This window comes from Osmerus eperlanus, chromosome 28 (assembly GCF_963692335.1).
Source record: "Osmerus eperlanus chromosome 28, fOsmEpe2.1, whole genome shotgun sequence".
Taxonomy (NCBI): Eukaryota; Metazoa; Chordata; class Actinopteri; order Osmeriformes; family Osmeridae; genus Osmerus; species Osmerus eperlanus.
Window position 1 is genome coordinate 6,292,478 of NC_085045.1, and position 22,476 is coordinate 6,314,953.

Consider the following 22,476-nt stretch of genomic DNA (forward strand, 5'->3'; position numbering starts at 1 on the left):
GCAGCTTGCCAGACACAATAGAGTTAAGATTATGCAATATAATTGGGTAGGGAGGGGGGTGGGGGGGGTTCACTGGTCTCTGCATCTTTTAATGAAAGTCATGAACAAAATCTATACTCACTGTGTTAGACGACAAATAGAAAGAGAATGCATGCCATATGGCTCGTTTAGAGCAACATATCAAAGTTATTGATCTCATGCAGCCTCAGAATCAGAATAAGCTGCAGTATTAAAGATTGTTTACTGTGTGTAAACTTATTCCCTCAATGCTGGGGTAATGATTAGATTGAAATCAGATTTTAAATAGGCATACTTTAAATGAGCATATTATTAATCTTAAGTTGCTGACCCTTCCGTACCCATGAGGTGTTCCCCCGAGTGGTTTGTGTAGTGTCCGCTTGTCAATTTGTTTCTTAAAATGACTAATAAACAAATCATGATTCATCATGATTCACTTTTTGGGAATTGCTCCAAACATTGTGTTTTGATTAGTCTGGCCTACATTTCTTTGCATTTTCCATTTTTTTGACAAGCATTTCGATTTTCTCGACCACAGGACCATACCTGAGTTAGTTGGCAGTCAAACATGCACCCCTATTAACCTACCTTCCTGTAACAATCCCCACAGATCCATGAAGCATGCCGACTGCAGGAGCGGAGAGATGTGGGCTAGAAGCATCAACATAATTAAAGTTTCATCCCTCGCCAACATCCATCTTTTTCACCAAGAGGGTTTTGAGAAGTCCCCAGAGAGAGAAGCTCTTAGATTGTAGGCTTTAATAGGCTTTTGTTTTTTAGTCCCCAAAATCTTTTATAAAAAATGAATAATTAAACATATCTTTTGTCTTAAATGTTCTTGTGAACTTGCATTCATAATTGTATTCTGATATTGCAATAACTATTTCTTATTTTGTGATTGAGTCATTCTGAATATAATTCATATTCACAGTCCTAGTATTCATCATCTGATAACTCAGTCCTTGCAGACTTGCTGTCAGATTCAGATGTCAGAAGAAATTAACTGCATTCAAGTGACATTATGACATATCATGAGATATATAGATGGATTCTGCGTTTGTTGTTCATGTTACTGAATATACAACCTCAGTCCTCTACTCCAGTATAGCTGGACCATTTCCTTCCAAGATTGATGTTTGCTTATGAATTCATGAAGACAAAACGGTATAAAACAGACTATACAAATGTACAGTGGAGGATTCTTGCCATATTCAGTGCAAAGCTGTAGCAAGGAAACCACAGGAACATTGGCTTTGGATCAACGGCATTGGATTCCGAGTGGCTGTGTGGATGTGATTTCCTGGAGACTCCCGGGCCTATTTCAGTGTTGAGAGTGTTACAGGCGAGTCCAGTGATCCATGGAGGATTCGTAGTCACTGACCAGATGTTTGGACGTCAGAAGCAATGAATAACTAATGAGGGAGAAGAATCGTCTCTCCCTCATTATCAGAGAAGTGCAAACGAAAAAAAAATCTCCCTGTAACTATTGTGTTCAATATGCTCCTTTTTCTCCCTGAAAATCAATAACTTGATGGTTTTCAGTTTTCTGACATCTTTGCTCAAATCTATACGGTAGGCATGTTGATAAACATGCAGACCATGTCCATTCTAGCAGAGGGTGCCTGATATGCCCAGAATGGGGTAATGTACAGTAGCACTATGAAGTGTTACACAGTTGTGTAAATATCAACTAGTCAGTATTCAGAGCATCATCACAGTGTGCATCAAAGCTGGTAATTGCCTTTGAAAATCTTTCTGAGAATAAGAACTTAAATACGGTAAATACAGTACAATTTCCACGGCTGTCTATCTTCAAGATGAATAGACAGGTCTGAGTCAGCTGTCTACATGTCCAGTACATGTACTTGGGCATGAACTGTGTTTCCATGTGATAAGTAGTGTGGTGAGTGAATACTCGCTTCAGGGAGTGGGTCTGTTTGTTCGTCAAGCCAAGCCCCAGGGATGTGAAATGAAGGATGAGAAGCCTGCTATTGTACCTCTACATGTCTTCTATACATACACGATCTTAGTGGTGCTCTGGGATTTGAATAGAGGAGGAATGGGAATATGACAGAATCCGTGTAGGTTTAACCTGGCACTCAGTCATCATATCAGCTCAATGTCAGCTTGATGGAACCTTGCTGCAAAGCCCAGTTGTTGACAGTGATCTGACGGGGTCACAAAAAGCCCCTCTGTGGCCATTATGGAGCGAGAGATCAAAGTAATGAATCACACATGAACTCGTGTCCAGGAGAGCTCACCCATCCGGGCTAATCCCAAGATTCCCTCTCCCTGCCTGTCTCTCTCTCTCTCTCTCTCTCTCTCTCTCTCTCTCTATCTCTCTCTCTCTCTCTCTCTCTCTCTCTCTCTCTCTCTCTCTCTCTCTCTCTCTCTTGATTCTCCTTTCATCCCTCTTGCACTCTCTCTGATGACCATCTAGCTCAGTGGTTGCTCTTCACCCAGGGGACCAGGGACAGGCCAAGTTAGAGAGGACCAATTAAATGTCCATGCTTGGTTTATTTATTTTTTTCTGTAGAGATTACACCGGCCATCCTTCAGACTCTTTTCTTCGTGCTGGCTCCCCCCTGACAGTAATTTAGATGATGCCCTCAAGCAGGACCATCCAGGCAGGAGTAACAGGCAGATTTATTCTGCATAGTCAGTGCAACTGTCGAGGGGCTCTTTGAAAGACAAGGGAGCCATTGGATATGATTTAGGCCACTTGTTGCCAAGAAGCCTATGACAAAAGCTTGGCTTCATTTAAAACCCTCTTGAGATTATATCCTCTCATTTTAAGAGCCATCTCAATTCCCAGTATGCTCTACAGTATTGGGGTATTGTTGAATGCTTCTGCCAGTTCCCTTTATCAAGCTTCCTCAAGCTTGCTATGTGGTATTTTAAGCTATCCCACTGTGTAACACCACCTAATGTCCTCCGTTTTTGAAAACACTAGTTTCATTGCCAACATTCTGTGTGTGGTGTGATGTTGACACAGCATTGCATGTGAGACTTTGATTGTGAAAATGTAAAAGTGTCAAAATGAGTCACGAGTTCCAGAAATGTAAACATGCCTTGCTGCCCTCTCTGCCTTCGAAACAATGGACAGTTTTACATGTTTTGAGTTAGACAACATTTGAACTGTCCCGAGGACCAAGACTTTTTATAAAGATGTCATGAGCAAACTACATAGCCTGGGTGAGAGTGGAATATACGTCTCTGTCAGACAATTCAAAAGGAACCTCTTGGCTAGTAGACCTCTCTCTATTTCTAAATAAGCTTCAATCCTTTTGCCTATGCACGTAATTATACCTCATCCCTGTCCCAATGGGGCTTATTGCTTAAGGTACAAGTACAGTACATCTTTTCTTAATCCTTGACATTTCACTCTTGAGATGCAATGTTATTCTATTTCTCCGCCCCCCAAAAAAATCCCTTTCACATTGAGACAGCACCTCAAGTGTTTTGGTGTGCATTTGGTAATGAGGCAGCTAATCTGCCTTTCGGATTCCCTGAAAGTAGACCTTCAAGAAAAGACCTAGACATCATCCTGCTCCATCATGGCACAGCCAATTCAGCTAAAATAAGGAGAACTGCAATTTTAGCATTTATTTTGAGACGAATTGAGACAGAGAACTCCTGCCATGAGGACTGATGAGGCTCTGAATTTGAACTGTAGATTCGGTAATCCAGAGACTGTATAAATGGCACTCCTCTCTTGCCGTTTAGTCCTTATCCCCAAGTGTTTGTGTGAAGGGGCAAATTGCCTCTGCTGTAATGTTAATGGTGGAGGTGATCATAATAATAGCTTCAGTTTTCAAAATTGTAGCTGTGGGACCAACAGCAGTCCTGCTATAATGAGACAGGGCTTCCTTTTAGCACTTCATTTTGCACCCGTGACCAAGTTAGATACAGAGCAAGTCAAGTGAAAACGAAATAGGAGGATTGCTCATTAAAAATGAACTCTGTTCAAGGAAGTCGTAGGATGTAAGGAATTTGTCTGAGTTTAATTGGGCATGCTATCCTGAACCCCTTAATATTCCACACTATGGATTGAGACATTTTTTTTAACTAAGCAGGTCACAGAAAATTGAAATGCTATACAACTGCACATCGTTTTAAACAAACAGCACAAAAATAAGCACAGCCCTATTCTGAGTAATTGTTTCTCTGAAGGGGTACAGAAGAAAGAGACATAGAACAGGTTGAGTTAATTATTTCAGGCAACCATGTGTTGTAATGGCCTCTATTCATAAGACTGGCAGAGTTCCCTGGCTTCACAACAATGCAACATGCTGACACGGCACTACTCACCATCCACGTTATTCTCCCTGCCCTCCATCCACGTTATTCTCCCTGCCCTCCATCCACGTTATTCTCCCTGCCCTCCATCCACGTTATTCTCCCTGCCCTCCATCCACGTTATTCTCCCTGCCCTCCATCCACGTTATTCTCCCTGCCCTCCATCCACGTTATTCTCCCTGCCCTCCATCCACGTTATTCTCCCTGCCCTCCATCCACGTTATTCTCCCTGCCCTCCATCCACGTTATTCTCCCTGCCCTCCATCCACGTTATTCTCCCTGCCCTCCATCCACGTTATTCTCCCTGCCCTCCATCCACGTTATTCTCCCTGCCCTCCATCCACGTTATTCTCCCTGCCCTCCATCCTTCTTGATCATGAACTTCGGGTGAAAAAAAATGTATGCATGATGCATTTTTGAGGGGCCTTCAGCTAAATATGATACGTTTGACAGCAAAAGACACAGGGGGAAGAGAAAGACCAGTATTTGGAATGGAGTTGATTTCTTTATCTCACTTCATGAAAAATGATTGCTGTCTCATGTTGTCAACGAATGACTTTTTCTTTTACTCGCTTGATAAACCAACCGATGTCGATTTATCCAGGTTCTGTCCTTGGCTATGGCAAATTGATAACCCATCTTTAGACAATTGACCTTGGAAATACTTTGCCTCATTGACTGCAGTCAAGAGCATTGCAAAGCCTTTCAATGTCAATGAGTTCCACAGAAGACTTGGGTGAGTCCACCCCTCCCGGTTCAATCTCCAAGGCTATTTTTATCCATCCAACTGACAGATCAAGTGGCACTGATCAGCACACCTGGTCCTCAGAGCTGAGGGGAAGAGGGAGTAGAACTGGAACTCATACATCAATGTGTCAGCAGCCAGGATTGTCCAGCCGCCCCTAGGGAGAGAGAGCTCCTGATGCTAGGTCACGACCAAAGGCCCACCTCACTTTTGGATCATGTTGGCTTCAAGCCAAGCCATTCCAGCAAACTTCCCCCACAACTACTTTGTTTAACAGGATGCCATATCTTGTGTGGTATGGTTAAGTTTGTTTTTCTTTTTACCGCTGAAGGGCGCGACAATTCTTGGGCTTTTGGATCAGGCAGCCGTCGAATTCTCAAAGGCTTTGGTATTTTATCATGCCTCTCCGGTGTGTTTGCTGCCACTCTGCATCAGAAGTTGTTGGTATGTCTGGGGGACATAATTCAAAATAAAGACTATACATCATTCAATGATTTTTGTTGTTGTTGAGAACCCTATGCCATCGATTGCAGGTTTCCATAGCATACATGTTCAGATTGTTTGAGATATGGGAGGTAACGTCAGTCCTGTTTGCTGTATGCAATTACTCCAGTGCAGCACGTAGTACAGAATTGTTTTATACCAACTTGGGTTGAATGCCCGAGGACCATGGCTGAAAATGCGCATGGGGTGGGTTAACAGAACAGGCTGCATTGGAGTGCTGTCATTCAAACCATGCTCGCCTTCACACACAGCAGCGGTTGGTACCAAGAGACAGCGAATTTTGCTTCCTCTAGGACCATCACGCTCTGCCTGCTCTGGAGTATGAGTTTTTGTCCAATATCCCTTGTCGCAGGGGCAGTAGTAGATGATTTGGAGATCAGAAATCGATGCATGTTTTCTTTTTTTTTTTTTATGTACAAACACGCACGCAAAGAAAAACCGGTGGCTAACCATAAAAAACTACTGCGTATTTAATTCCACTTGGATATTACAAAGGAAACAGTGCCAAGCTGTAGGCAAAGGGATGGAGAGAGACAGATGATGGCGGATGGCAAACAACCGTGGCATTGTTCCCAACGTACGGACACGAGAAACTCAGGTGCAAAGCTACTCCGGTGCTGTACCGCTGTGTGTTAGCGGTGCTGGAATATCTGCCGAAATTCCATACTCCACATTAGGTCAAAGTTGTTCAGAAACCATATAGGCTACCGCAGTATGCCATGCCTGTGTCGACCATTTTGCTTGAGCTGGCAACATTTTTTGCTTTATTTGAAATTCCTCTCACCTTTGGTTCCATCCATCCTCTTATTTGTTTTTCTCTCTCTTGCCTCTGTTGGGCTTCTGAAGATCTCCTGAGGATGTAGCTTGGGTCTGTTTTCAAACATGTGAGGAGTAAGGGATATATGTCTTCCTAGGAAGCCCCGTCAGTGATGGGTGACAATGTGAACATTGCGATGCTCATTGAAACATGGAGGTCACAGGGAGTGACAGAGGTCGCCCCTCAGGCCATTTGTGGGGACTAATATGACAGTGGCGGAGCCTTGGTCTGACAGACGGAGGTGTTGTAGTCGGTCCCCCAGTGGCCAGGTGAAACTGTGTAATTGGAGCCCACCAGTGAAGCAGTGGTAAACATTGATGGGCCTCCAGAGCCCTTGTTATAATAGATGAAAGAGGGGACCCGTAGACCACAGGTGTTGCATGGACAGGGCAAGCAGTAACAAGAGCTTGTCGAAGGATGTTTTCTTTCTTGTTGGTTTGTTATAAAGCGGCTACAGCTGGCCTCAGCATTCTGTCACCTGTGGATTCTCAATTGGTGCCATGATGCAACCTTACTTGTTCCGTTGAAACCTGGTGGTATGACTGGTAGTATGAGGATGTGGTAAAACTAATGATGTTCTTTTGGTTTTGTTGCATTGTACACTGGATATCTCATCCATTTATAAGGGTCAGTAAGATATAGAAGACTTATAAACGCAAAAACCAATTCTCCAGGTTGTGTCAAAAGGCAGATCAAATTCAGATTCTCAGAAGTGACACACTCAATTGTAGTTCTAGTAACAGTAAATACATTCAGCGTTGTCACGGTCTGTTACTATCTGTTGGATGCATTTGACTTTTTCGAGCAAATCAAAAGGGAGACACATTCAAGAATCACTCCATGAAAATGCTTCATGTGTCTTCCTAGTTGTCCCACAGCATCAAATCCTCTGCTGGTGTTGGATCTGACCTGTTTTATCTCTCTTAATAAAGTCACAAAGGGAAGATCTAAAAGGCCCCTCCTGTCGTCTCTTGGGTTGTCCTTAGCTGTGATGTATTGACCCAATATTGAATGTCACCTCGTGACCTAAGAATATACTACGGTCCTGGTTCCTGCGATGTGCCTTTTATGGCATAGAGTACATGAAGCATTATCAGGAGAGTAGACACCCTGGTGCTTGGGTGAAAGCACTACACAAGACTGTTTGGTTTGGGAAAATACTTGGAGAGGCTATAAATCTCAATGTGGTGTTGTCTCTGGAAAGATGATTCTTCATTTGTGGATGAAGCTTTTATGAGCGTGATGTTTTAGAGGATGATATGTGGGCGATATTTACAGATCCTTACCCGACTCTACAGCACTCCTAGCCTTTTCATGTTCCTGTTAAATTTGCCTGAAAACGCCTAAACAGCATACCCAAAGTAAATTGGAAGCTGTTCTTGAACCATTTGGAGTACATGCATGTAAATGATCTCTTTTGAAAGCTGACACTCTGAAGTTATGTCCCCTGTTGTCAGGACCCCTGTCAGTCCTTCTAGTGTTGAGTAATAGAAGCTTGAACACAAGGAAAGTGAAAATTTCTATTTCCGCCTAGATTTTGTTTTGAAAACAGAGGCCTGAAGAGGCCTAGAGGTGGTAGGTATTATCTGGAAGACTAAATTGGACCACAGGTTGAAGCCTTACCCAATTCAAATCAAAAGTCAAACATAATACCACAATATATTCATATTTGACACATGTTTTTATAAGAGTACATCCAGGAATTTTCTAAAAGGGTCTTTTGGAGACTCCAAAATGACCCTTTGTAACCAAGGTCAAGGTCAAATAAAAAGGTATTATTTTTCATAATTGTTATCTCTGGCCCATCTCTGGTACTTAGAAATATCATATATAATAGCTAAATCCCTAATTAGTAATACTGAAACACAAAAACTGAAGCATGAACACATTGGAGTGCTTTATCTGATTCCAAGGATTGGCGCACAAAGAACACTGATTCTGTCAACCATATTGCGCAATCGACTGTTATTTTGAAGGCTCCACAGACGCATACAAATGAGGTATTGGCATTTTCAGCTAGCTGTCAGCTACAAGGCTAACGAGCTAATTTCAGAGCCAGTCGAAGCCAGTTCGAGAAATTTGTTTAGAACGAGTGTGGGGGGGGGGGGGCGGGGGGGGGCAGGACGCACAGACCTAGTTGGCTTTAGAGGGCTGTCAACGGGGCATGGAAGCTCCTATTGGGTCGAACAAGGTGTCAATCAAAAGGGGAGGGTTCAACGGACATTTTGAGACCTTCATTTTGTAAATACTCCGTTGATAAATCGGAGAAAATAACACTTTTATGTGAACAAGTTGTTTCTTCCTTCGGCTAACTTGCATAATGAAACAAAGGATAATGGCTATTCATGAACGTAAAACATTGTATTTGGACGAATTACTTTACATGGTTAGATACTTTGAACCCTTGGGACTTACGCAGATCAAGTTTTGATGGCATGATTTGCACACCTGGACCTATTTGAACAACTTAGGGTGAGTACAACTTTTTTCTTTGGCATTGTTGAAGGAATGTTCACCGGAAAAAGACGTTGACTTTGCTTGCTATTGCGACTTGATCTTGAATTGGTTTATTTCAATGGAAGCACAAGAATCGTAGCTTTCCAACGATGTATAACATGTGTAGCGTCTAAAAAATATATTTTTTAGAATTTAGTGCGTCGTAACTGAGGAAGGGGGAGGCAGCATTTTTGTCTCGCGGGCGAAACAGGAGCGTAAACAGAGGAACATTCTTATAAATTGCATTTCCACCGTTTGTGAAGGCCATGCAGTCCACAGTATAAATTTAAAATAGTTGTACCGGTTTTCAGGGGTATGTTGGGCCAAAATGGAACCTACACATTCTCACAGTCAATGCTGGCTTACACATGAAACAGAATCAAGTTTATGGTCAGACATTAAAACAACCTGATTCACGATACCTCACTCAATAGGGGAGTTAGGTGGCTGAGCGGTTAGGGAAGCGGGCTAGTAATCAGAAGGTTGCCAGTTCGATTCCCGGCCGTGCCAAATGACGTTGTGTCCTTGGGCAAGGCACTTCACCCTACTCGCCTCGGGGGGAATGTCCCTGTACTTACTGTAAGTCGCTCTGGATAAGAGCGTCTGCTAAATGACTAAATGTAAATATGGGATTGGTCTTATTGATGAATGCTTTGACACATCTGTGACAATTATTTCGAAAAGCTCCAGAAAATCAATAATGTTTGCTCTCGCTGCCTCGGGCGATGCTACCAATGAGTGCTTTATTTACCACTTCATGCATAAAGATTTGCTGGAAGCTCCTCGTCACATTGAGTAATGAATAGCCCGCTGGGTTAGTGATATCACAATCTCGGCAGTGTGCTACAAGAGTGTATATAATGACCTCTAAATGTCACTCTGTTCATGTTTTAGATTTCACATTCCATTCACCTTCCTCCCTCATCAATAATAGTCAGAAGCTGAATGTGAGTAGAGGTGAGGTAGGAAGGAGAGGTGTCCCGTCCGCCCCTCTGAAGGCTCAGCGAGGGCCTGGGGGCAGCCATGGCGGCGAGCCTACTCCTCTCGTCGTTCCCGGCTAATGAGGCAGATGTCAGGTAGGCCAGCGGAGCCACTCCTCCGTGCACTGGGTGCAGTCGGGGGAGGGGGGAAACCGGGCCTGCCAATATAATTGGCACCTGATGTGTCAGACGACAGGGTATGCGCTGACATTCATTAAACTTAATAATGCACTTCTGACTCCACGCCACACTCTCTTACCGGCCTGCCTGCTTCCGACCCCTAAAACCATAGGCTTCAAAGGCACTGTGTCAAGGCCCTCTTTGACTGTGTCCTCTACACTGAAAGACAGACCGGGCACTGAGTGGGGGTTATCTATTGAACACTCCCCTCCTTCCTGCTTGGCTGTCTGTCACTCTCCCTCACAGGGGAGACCTGTGTTCAGCCCATGAATGCTATTTTCCCCAAGACATAAAGACGTACCCAGGGCACAGGGAGAACCCGCTGGAGCGCAGGGACATATTCAGAAGATGTTTGATTCTCGCTGGCCGTCGGGCGGGCAAGGCGGAGCACACTCATCTGGCTGATCTCTGCGGCTCCTCAGGACCGCTGCTAGTGAGGCGTGCTGTCTTTGCTGCCAATCAGGGCCCAGCGGACTGGTGTCCCTGCCAGGATGCCAGTGTACATGTTGTCCTGAGCGCTCTCCTGGCGTGGACCTGCCAGCCTGTCCTCTCCAATCAGGCTTGAGTTCCCTCGTAGTGCTGCGTGTGCAGGAAGTGTGTCCAGGGAGAGCCAAGCTTCTTCAGCTCAAGGATCAGAGACCTGCACTCGTGAAAAGACAGAGCCATCTCCTATTCTGCCCCTGCCACAGTTTCCTGTACAATGGTTGGAAGGACCTTTGTTTTTGGGGGGCTTTTCCTTTCTCGCTAAAGCAAGCTTCCTGTGCGCCAACTCAAAACCCCTCCATATCTGCCCATGCTATATAACCATGCTCATTTATTTTCAATAGATATGTAAATGCTGTTTCAAAATATCCTCACACACACTTTTACTTACAGTGAATGTGCTAACCTTTCTTGTAGCACATTGGCTCTGCATAAAAGACTTGTTTGTCTTCTCCCATGAAATCAAACTGTTACAGAGACAGCAGAATTAGACAAAAGATTGCCATAATGAACTTCATTTCACATTTCCATAATGAGGGTTGATGTTTTTGATGAAAGACAAAATCCATGTTCCTCCCTTTGGGACTTTTAATGACTGTGGTTCTGTAAATGTGTTTTTTATCTCGCATAATTACTACTTCTTTGTCGTGATTGTACCACGGAACGGCTTTTATCATTACCCGCACAGCTATTTATGTTTGTCGGAAGAAAAAAAAAATCCTGTCAGTAAATAATGACCGAGTGACTGCATTTCTACCAACATTGCCATACAGTACAGTAACAGGGCAATTTTTGTGATTCAGTGCTATTCAAAAGCCAATGCTCTGTATCAAGAAGATTTGTCATGTGTTGATTCATTAGAGAGCGAGGGAGCAAATGGTGTGGAGAGTATTGCGGTTGGAGACTCATTGTCAGAGAAAGCCAGTGCCTCTTGATATCGAGCACTACAATGAAAGCAGTCAGCACATTCCCTGCAAAGTGGAGCAACACAAACAATGCTGAGATGAGAGCTGGGAGGGTCATGGAGTGGTGTTGTGTTTGTGTGTGTGTGCGTGCGTGCTGACCAGTTTGTTTGTGTTGACCTCATTGTGTTTGCAGTGAGAGCTGGAAAACTTGTGTGTGTAATTAATTCCCTTTTGAGATACAGTACAGACATGGAGATACAGTACAGACATGGAGAGCAAGAAAGAAAGATTTAAATTTGCTGTGTTGGACAATACTAACTTCAGTTTGCACAGAAGGTACCCATGGAAAAGCTGCCAAGACAAGATAAGTGATCCTAAGTGTGATACTAATGATATTGTATTTTATTTCTGTAGCATTATTCAGGGAGAAATGTTTTTATGCGTTTCAAATAAAAACATATTATACAATATAACACGATTTTAAAAGAATGCATCAAAATACATTTGAATTAAATATTTAAAAGAAAGTCGAGACGTATTTTATTATTTATATTAAAGACTAAAATAAATTCAGTGCAAGGTTTATAGCTCAGTAAGTTTCGCAGTCTAGCAGAACAGTGGGAATCTGGATTTAAAAGAAATCAGTGTAAGAGCAACTCTCAAATCTTCTGGAAGTTTATTAAAGCTATTTGTTGCATATAGTGGTATGGAATGTTGCTTCTTCATGTTTCCCAAACTGCCATAAGCAGACTTATGTGAGTCAAAAGTATCATTGTTTTTATCTGTTATGCAGCTGAAACACTCGGACTCAAACAGTCAGTGCTATGAAATGGAAAGTGAACAAAGCTGACATCCACTGCACTGTCATTGTCTACAAAACCTTGGTAATGAGCTGTGCTATTAAATCTCCAAATGTTTGAAACACAGTCTTCTGCGTGTGTGTGTGTGTTGTGTGTTCTTGCTAGGAATACACATAGCAAATCAGTATCCACTTCAAACGGAGCCCTAAAATACTGAGGCACAGCATGACATGCTCAATTTTCCCTCAGCCTCTCTTCTCAGCTAATGTCAAGGTGCTAACCACTCTGGCTCACTTACTGTAAAATGTGTCCTGCCACGGTGCCTTCTGTTGCTAGTTTCCCTCACTCTGCCCGCAGTACACGTGGATATTTTCATGAATCACACAATGGGTGTGGTGAGACTAAGTGAGTCTGACTCTCAGTTGGCTCTTGTTAAATGTCAGGGTCAGAAAAAAGAAGTAGTCTTTTGGCAGGGCTGTCAATGCCAACATGAGGCAAGGAGACACATGATTACCAAGGCTCTTAAATTCTGTCTCTAAGAACATCTTTGTCTGTCATGGCAATCCTGTTCCAGGGTTCCTTGCTTAAAACTGCTATAAGTTTAAGAGGGACACTTCTTCATAGAGGGTCTGCCAGTTGCTGTGACATGTAGTAGTAAGCTGAACTGGCATGAAGTTCAAAAATAGAAGCATTTGGTTCAAAGTGTCAAATAAATACTTTCGGTTGAAATATGGATTTTGGTAAGTTTGGTTTTCTTGTGGTTTTCTCCCACAAGAAAATTGTAATGTAGGCTGCATTTAAACATTACGAGTATTTAGGCTTTAAACGGCTGTAAAAATGTGATTCAAGCACTATTGAACTCCTCGTGTTTTCTGATGGTCATTTCAGCTTATAGATCAAGTTGCATAGATTGCAAGAGAACACTGCTGCTTACACCACTGCTTCTACAGTAGTCTTGGTGGTGTTGATATTCCTCACCAGCTCTTCAACCCTTGCCTGACTTCATGATGTCTCATGTCTATGCTGAATCCACAGTTCTCCACCGCCAGCAGAGATATCAACAGATACATGTGAAGAGATCAGGGAGCGCTGGGAGAGTGCATCTCTCTGGTTCCCTCTCCATGTCAGCGATTATTTCTTCCTTTCTTTCTTCCATTTTGACCAGTGTTTAGTAGGGAGACTGCAGCAGGCTTCCCTTGAAAGAGCATTTATGATTGCATCAGTAAATCTGTCTGTTGGCGGGGTGATATCATGCAAACAGTGCCTGTGGGTCAGGCAGGAGAGTGGACCAAGCAAGGTCAGACGCATGAGCGCGCACACACTCCATCCAGCCTTAATTAGCATTAATCACTTCTCTTCTTGTAAATGCTGCCCGCTGCCAATATCAATGATTATGCCCCATTAGCCGGAGGTGAGGTTACAGAGTTCAAGGCTGTACCATTTTTACTGGACATTTACACTGCAAAAGTCTGTTTGACAATGGTCATAAATACAACGGTTCCTAAAACACACACATTTATTTAAAGGGAACCAATGTACCATATTCAAGATAATAACAGTCCCATTTTACTACATTTACATTTAGTCATTTAGCAGAGCGACTTACAGTAAGTACAGGGACATTCTCCCTGAGGAATGTAGGGTGAAGTGCCTTGCCCAAGGACACAATGTCATTTGGCACGGCCGGGAATCGAACCAACAACCTTCTGATTAATAGCCCGACTCCCTAACCTCTCAGCCATCTGACCAGCATTGTAAAAAATAAAGCATTTTGATTGGATGGTGCCACCCATTTAGAACACAGCATAATTTATTCAACCCTTTCCCTGTGATGAAGACAGAACACTGATTTGATTTCAATGATAACATTTAACCGCTTACCATGTATGCTGTAGTTATCCATAACTATCCCATTGCAAAGAAATATGACATTCAACCTGCTCTGGAACAACATCTTGTAATACTCACCAATACCAGATTTGTATCCTAATCCATCTCTACAATCATTCTCTAACACTTGGATGATGTTTGAACATATTGTGGAAATATTTCTCACATTAGCATTAAATTGAGTATGAAATAATTTTCTTGATGCTGTCAATGTACAGTAGGACAGAAGTCTCAGCGTAATGGCCCCTATTTTAATAATGATTTAAAGACCATTTCCTTATCTTCCTAACTGCTGAATAAAATTGTGTTCAGCGTCTGCTTAAGAATGCACTGAAGAACTCCAAGGTCCAAAGGGATGGGAGGGATTTGAAACTCATTTGCATTGCACAATTGATTTCTCGTACCACCCTGTCCGCAACGTCAGTCACTCTCTCTTTTGAGTTTTAATTAAATCCCAGAACGAGTTCTATTTGGATTTCTGATGTGAAGTTGTAATCAATAGGAGCAAAGTGTCGAAAGATCGGGCTTGTTCAGTAAATCAATTCAACAATTCTTCCAGCCATGTGCTTTAAGGTAGAAAGTCTACTACTCTGACTGAACTTAGAAAATACAGAAACACAAAGGCACACACGTACACACACTCTGTTAACACACACACAATATGGGTGTTGTGAGCTGTTACTTTTATTATTGTAACAATCCCCATCCTTGTTCTCTGAAGTTATTCAAAAGGTATTCATCCAGGTTATACACAGTATACACTTTAGATAATATCATGTAATCAGGGTGGGGAAAAAATACATATTCAAACAGTAACACTTTCAGGATTATATTAAAACAAGTCTAAACATCCATGACTTAATGTCATGGAAATAAACATTGTGAGATATACTATTTACTGAAATCACACAGAAGGTGTTGAGTTCACATGAGCATGGAGTTAGTTTGAAAGCGTATTGCATGCAATTGTAGGTGTGCTTGGTTAAATGGACATGAGGAAATGTTACAAAAACCATGGAAATGATCGAGAGCAAACATGATGCATTCATGAGATACAGATAGAGATAATATAAACACAGCAGTGTTTGCTAAACCTAATCCGGTGGAAATGGGACAGGTTACCAGTTGTCCTTTATGTTCTCTTTACACCTAGCCTCAGGTATGGACTGAGTTGCATTTCAAATGAAGCCATGTGCGAGCTGCAACAGCACTCAGTCCCCATCGCCCATGGCTCCCCACATGAAGGGGTCTGTCAGAAATGATAAACTCCTGTTTGGGGAGAGGTCAAATGAAATATTAACAAGGGATTACAGAATGCCACCCTATCAATTACGGAATGATATATTAATAAATCAATGTTAGGTGTCTGACAGCAGTAAGGTAGCTTTACACGGAACTGCCAGTCATCTGAAAACTGCTAGAGTTTCTTTTAGCTCGGGTTTTGTAGCATGATTCCTTCAGATAAACCTCTGCAATATTGTTAGATTTTTGTTAGTTTTTCTGAACAAAAAGTCAAAATTTTGTTCATGGAATTCTGTCAAAATAATTTTGTTGGAATCAGTATCGTTAATACTCTTGCATTATATAGATCAAACATGGGGTTGGGAACACACATTGATTTATGTGGAAGTCCAGCCCATTAGGTGCGATAGAATGTAATGTCTGTTATTAAATAAGATTTACGAGAGCTGGGATCAACTTAGGTTCAGAGGCCTTGTCCCCAGGATCCTACTCTTGGCCCAAAGTATCCACACTCTAGTAAATAAATCAGCCATAACAACAAGACTCTCGTCTGTGGAGATTCAATTTAGCTCACGACCACTGAGCCGGTGTGGGATATTTTCACATCAGGAGAGTAAGGAAGACAGCGTGAGAGAAATTGTGAGTGAATGTGTGTTATAAGGTTGAGAGACAGATGAGAGAGTCTGTGAATTTATCTCTTTGTTTGGGATCCAACATGAATTGGATAGACAGATTTGTCAGGCAGCGGGAGTCGATAATTAGTTTTTGGTTGTTCAATTCACTGTACCTATCTGCAAGGTGTGATCAAACCTATCCAGACACCAACATCTTGCTATTCAGAAGAAATGCTTTTTCATTTAAACCATCAGACAGTGAATCCCTTACTGTGTGTCTCTAGCATCTCTTTAATGACTCGCAGTAGTGCACTGCATGTTGCATGTACAGTACCATAGTGGGCTGGGCATTGTATGTTAGACAACTTACTGTATATATCACTCATGGTTAGATCTGCTGGACTCCTCTGCACTCATGCTGGTCTGTGCTTCATACACATGCAACACGCAACCAGACATTCCATAGCACTGGCAAGAGATTTAAGTTAGCACAGTAAATATGCAAAGCAGTCTCATCAGCATTGCCAGCAACAAAATCTATTCACTGGGCGCAAGTCTAATAAGCAATGATTGATTCAGCAGTATTGTGAGGATTAGGGCTGCAGATACCTCATGTTTATACATGAGACAGAAATGTAACTCAAATGAGCAAAGATTGGCCTTAATTAAAGGTTCTCTCTCCTCTTTGCTTTTGTCTGACTGTGGTGCCACAGCATCAGACGTTGTCAAAGTTACCAGTGAATTGGAGATTGCAATTAGTTTCATTTGAAAGTGTGTAATCTTTCATTGCTGACAGAATTAGTTTGTCATTGAGGCTACAGTTATTTTTACTTGAATGGACAACATATGTGACAGTGCTGCATAGCCACATGTATTTATAACACTGGCAACAGACTTATAAGGCAAACATATCTGTATTCTCTGCAGTATATTAGTAATTACCCCCTGACATATCAAACAGCCTAGTCCCACCACCCATCTGTGTATTTCCTGTATTAATGCAATTAGTGTCTTTGAGCTAACCAACACTAAAAGGAGCTTAAAGTTGTCACTGTCACTCACAAGTGTCACATCCAAGTGTCACATGATCCCTCGTCAATGTTTCTGATTTCTAATCAAGTGAAGGCTTTATGGATGGTGCAGTAATTTATTAAGATATATTTCCATGGGGCCATCGTACTATTTTACATTGACTGACGACCTGCAGCCATAATGGTCCCTGTATGGGTTTGAGCAATTCAACCGCTCCCACCGCCGTCTCCGACATGGTTCGCAAGGGAATGACAAGTGAGTTAAACATGGGTGGGTTCGAGGCAGGCTTTACAACCGAATCCCTCAGACCTGGACTGGAAAGCTTGATGCCGACAGTTGTTCGTTCAGCCTCATGTCGAGGATTTCCTATCCATCTGCGGTCTCCTGTGGGACGACCTCAAAGGCAGTGTGTCAATAACTGACAGCCTATTTCGGTCAATCAGCAACGAGAGGCTCTCACGGCCTCCTGAGGAGAAGGAGGACTCAACAGCGTACACCTCTAACTGACAGGACGGCTCTATAATTACCAGGAGCCCAACCTCTCAAACTGAACGTTTACGAGCAGTGCGCGTGAAGACACTTATTCCGCCATGTAATTGCTTTTCATAGCGCGAAATGGATGCAGGGTACTTTTACAGCTGTTTCTCTCGAAATTGATTACAGTCTATGTAAATGCTTCCCGAAGCCTTGTTATGGCCATGTTATATTCCATGACGATGTTATGGTGCAATTTGTGTCAGCAGACAACAATTTCCTGCTTACTCGGTCATGGGTAAGACCGAGCACATCCAACGCTCATAACCTTGCGTAGGTCATATCCTTCAAGAAGTGGTGGGTCTCACAGGTTTTGTTTGTGCTCATTTGTGTGTGTGTGTGTGTGTGTGTGTGTGTGTGTTTTCACATTGGCAGCTTTGTTTTTCTTCTTTTTTTTTCTTCTTTTTTTTTGACAACCCAAGAAATCGCAACGAGTTTTAGAAATGAGAGCTGTGGAAATCAGAGCTCTGGTCGTCTTCTGAGCCTGGCCGCTTGACTCACCTCTAGAGATGGGGATTAGTCTGACACCCTCTGACACTCCTGCTGTCAAATGAAAAGAGAACCCCGCTGAAACCTAAGAGATTTCTCACGATGTAGAGCTAATGCTAGCACTACGAGCACTGTTCAGCCTCGCTCCTCCACCTATCTCAGCCCCTGTAGAAAGGGGGGGGGGGGGTGACTCTATAAATCCCTAGTGATCTGCTAGGTTTGAGTGTGTAGTTTAAAGGACTCTGAGTTCTGGAGCTGCTGTGAAATGAGTAAGTCTCTAAGTCAGGGGGTGAATGAGAGCGGTCCTGCGAAGTGGATTTTTAGGTAACCCACTTCGGCTGCTGTCCATTTCCTTTCATTGAAGGAAGCTTGTGAGTGAGGCAGTATTGCTGATGAGAGGAAGGTGAGCTGTCAGCCAGTGACTAGCAGTGAAAGTAGTCTTATCGAGACACAGCCTTATTCTATTACTTTTACTTCCAATCTTGCATCCCTTTTCCCTTATTCATCAACTCTCTGTAATCCTAATTTGTCCTCTGCAAAGAAAAATACCATGGCACATAACAGGCTTCCTGTCAGCTATTTAGATTCATGATTGCCATGGACTGTCTTCAGGATGGTTGAATTAAGTCAGTTTCTGCTTGACAGGGCCTCATTCACATCTACTTATCACTTGAACAGAATGTCAGGGCCACCATAGACCTCATGAAAAAGGGTTACCCATGGTGTTTGTGTGCCCTGCCCTTCCTGCGGGCCTTCTGCTTAGTAAGTAAGTAAATCAGTGACTGGCAGCAGAAAGGGGGTGGAGCATCTAAGAGACAGTGTAAAAGTTAACTGCCATAATGAGGAAATAAGTGACTTACTGGTGACACGCTCATTGCCTTCATTAGGGCTCATATTTACGAGCATCTATCATTAGAGGAACAGCCAACAGTGTTTCTGCTTGGAGTTTTATGAAGCACGGATTGTCACTTTCCAATTATCTGTTGCCTTTTTACGGTGTCGACATCAAGTGTCGAAGCACATAGGAAAGGAGTTTGTAATTGACTGTTTGCAGCGGGGAACGAATGTGTACTCCAGTCAAATCAATGGCACCTTGTGGCTTAGAAGCCTTGCACCTCCTCTCTACTCGAGGTGGTTTCACGTCCCGCTTGCATGACAACACTCAACTAGGTGGGAGAAAAGAGATGCCGCAGTAATTACACTTTAATCGTTCGTTGAATGCATTGGTTTTTTTATTTTTTATTTGATCTCTTTGTACTTCCTGTGTATTTGGAGTGATAATGATATTCTTCTTGCGTACATTTGGGAGAAAGTATCAAATGGGTTTGGAACCCTACTGTTTATAGATTGTAGTGAGTTACAGTAAGACAAGCGACATAAAAGTAAAGGTTTATTACTTGAATTTATTTCTAATATGTCTGTTCCAAAGTGTTTGTGAAAACCATTAGACATTCTTTGTCACAAAGGCAAGATGAGAGAATGTATAATTTATACAGATGAGGAAGACTTCCCTCTGTGAGCAAACAGCTTGTGGTATCCAATGTCACAACATATCAGTTATTCACCACATGTGGTGATATATGGACTGATATTATAAAGCCTTCTTGCTGTGAGGGTAAACAAGGCACAAATTGTGGTGAAGTCAATGATTTTCCACTCGCACGTGAAATCACTTATGCTGTTTTCAGCATGCATCGCCTTTGTCAATTAGGGTCATGGAACAAAATGTGTGCAAGTCTGCTGTCTCCATTATTCAGAGGACGATCAAACTTACATGGAAATTAAAAATCTGTCAGGAATCATTCTACCAGTGATATAGCGGTTGCCCCATCTCCTTCAGCAAGGTTGTGAGTCATGAATAAATTCAGCAGGTTGTTCCCCCTCGTCCTAGCTCCAGCTTCCTCCTGTAGTGGAATTACAATAATTGAATCTCCCATTTTTATCTATATTTTTTTACATCTTCATCGATCGAGGAAATAATACATAGACACAAGTATCTTCCTGTCATATTTGTTTTGTTATCAAGTCTTTGTACGCGTAATTATTTTAAGCTTCCATTTTCCTTGGAAGAGAAAACCAAAATGTGGTGTGTGGTCACGTATCTAGTGAAGTCAATAGTTTCTAGATGTGTAGTTACTGTAAGCATTGTTGGTTTTCCTTATATGTGAGAGCAGTCTGGGTGTTCGTACCTTTCATTTATCTATTTAACAACAAGAGTTGTGGCTGCTGGGGAGTGGAGCTGGGCGATTCGATTTCAGGGGAGCAAAATTGGATTTGATGGTGGGACATAATAGCTTTCATGGGCTTTTACAGCTCTGAATGGCTAAGCTGGAGCAGCTCTGATGGGATTGAGGTCTAATTTTGGGATGAATCCCAGGGGTTGGCGTGATCACAAACGTCCTGTTCCTTATTGTTCTAGCCTCGGGTGGGATCTAAAGACCCTTTCATGACCCAGAGAGCATATTGGGGGGTTGGTGGGGGTGGGTGGGTGGGAGGGAGGGAGGGATGGTGGGTGGGGACTCGGAAACATCAATCAAACGAGTCCAGATTTATCTTGAATACAATTCCCGTCTACAATAGCCGCCTGTCAGATCAATGTTTTCCCCACCTCTGTTCGATCGATCAGGCAGTGCTATAAACAAGGGGAGCAAACCTTGCCAGGTGTTTGCCAAACTGAATGAAAGAAATAACATGGCTTGAATGATGCACCGGCTTCGACACAAAGAGAGTTGGCGGGAGCACAAAGTCTGTGTTTTCTCGTGAATGAAGATGCCGCTTGAGGCAGAGATAAGATGTATTCAATTCTTGTAATCAGTCCTCTGCCACCACTGCCATGCTTGGTGTGCTTTGATTTCATTTCTCTTCAAATTGCTCTGAAGAGACTGATTTTGACTAGGGTGGATGATAATTGCTGAAATGGTTTTCCAGACATTCTCCCCTCTCTACCATGTTAACTTATTATGAATGAGAAACGCAAACATTGTGTATGGGGAAATAACATATTTCAGATATGGCCTTGAAGAGAATTTCTAACTTGCTGCTAGGAAACAAAATGCATCCCTGTGTAAATACATTTGTGGGTTGTCTCCTCCTGTACATGCTAATATCCATGTACAAAACATTCTCACCACAAGTTATTGGCTTCGTACGACTTTAACCAGATGCCTGTCTTTCAGGATCCACTGGAGATGTCGTGCCCGATAACTTGCCGTCTGTACCAGGCACCCTCCCCCACTTCCTCCAGGAACCAGAGGACGCCTACATCGTGAAGAGCAACCCCATCAAGCTGCGCTGTCGGGCCGTACCGGCCTTGCAGATCTTCTTCAAGTGCAACGGGGAATGGGTCCATCAGAATGAGCACACGTCTCAAGAGCACATGGATCAGAACACTGGTAGAATGAAACCTCCCTTCTATCTTTTCCTACCCCATAAAAAAATTGCGCTGGTTCCTTTTTTTAATAGTTTTTTTTTCACGTGGTATAACAAAACATTGTTAAACTAATTAAAGTTACGGTAATAGTGTGATTAAAAACATGGTCAATGAATGGTACCTATACATAAATTATATGCAGATTGTGTTTATTTGTGGCAACATGTATTTGAATCCATACCTGGATTATCCATACCATAACCACTTTTAACCAAGAAGTTTGTTCAAGTCCTGGACTGGTGCCTGTGTAATTTTGAATGATGCAAAAGAGATGGTGTGTTCATCCCAATTAAGCTCCATCAGGTGTTATCAGGGGTAGGCGCTGACAGGTTGTGTTGATTAGAGTTGCACTTCCTGAAGGGGTTTCCGGGAGTGAAAAAAAAACAAAGCTGATGTGACACCTCGCCTGAAATGGGCACTGATTAGTGGCTGTGAAAGAGAAGTCTTTCTTGTATTCATGAAGGGCCCTCTGCAGGAAAGGCTGTTTAATTGCTTCTGGAAGTTCATTATTGTGTGATTGCTGTGCTGTGAAATTGTTGTGGGGTTGATAATGGGGAAATGGAAGTCGAAAACTTTGATTATTTCTGCTCTCTGCGAGTGGGAACGTATGGGGGAAACTTTGGTGAACTCTCTTTAAGCAACATCAACGTCCTGCATGTAGCAATAGAGGAGCCAATCAATTGGTTTCACGTAATACTATCATCCATTTGTCTTGCAGCAACAATAATGAAGGGGCTAACGTACCCTCTGTTTATATATTGGCATAGAAGCATGATCATCTTGGAACTGCTTTTCCAAGATGATTGGAGAAGAATATACAAAGTAGAAAAATGATACTGTGTATTTGCAACGCTGTGACTTTGTATTATGTGAATGGCTCCCAGGCTGTTCTAATTCAGTTTCCCTTCACCTGTTTGTGCGGTGAGAGCCTGTTGAATTTATTTCTAAAATCACACTCCGTGCTAATGCTTTGGGGAAATGTATGGTAATGGTGCCGCTTAACCAGGAAGTCTAGATA

General features: G+C 42.6%; 1 protein-coding gene and 1 long non-coding RNA gene across 8 annotated transcripts in view; one reads left to right on the plus strand and one right to left on the minus strand.

The window, feature by feature from the left end:
* unc5db (unc-5 netrin receptor Db) overlaps positions 1-22,476 on the plus strand; it is an 80,218-nt gene that overhangs the window by 21,467 nt on the left and 36,275 nt on the right. For 2 of the 7 annotated variants that reach the window (XM_062454167.1, XM_062454169.1), the window contains exons 1-2: positions 18,880-19,198; positions 21,205-21,420. In XM_062454167.1, the coding sequence (XP_062310151.1) occupies positions 19,093-19,198; positions 21,205-21,420 (322 nt within the window). In that variant the 5' untranslated portion in view covers positions 18,880-19,092. Of the gene's footprint in view, positions 1-17,676; positions 17,813-18,878; positions 19,199-20,886; positions 21,093-21,204; positions 21,421-22,476 lie in introns of those variants that run through there. The other 5 variants (XM_062454170.1, XM_062454172.1, XM_062454171.1 and 2 more) reach the window with 5 other exon arrangements.
* Positions 19,292-21,260, minus strand: LOC134014962 (uncharacterized). Its single transcript, XR_009929049.1, has 3 exons — positions 21,157-21,260; positions 19,803-19,932; positions 19,292-19,628 (listed from the first exon to the last, which is right to left on the minus strand). It is a non-coding gene; the product is annotated as an uncharacterized LOC134014962 (long non-coding RNA).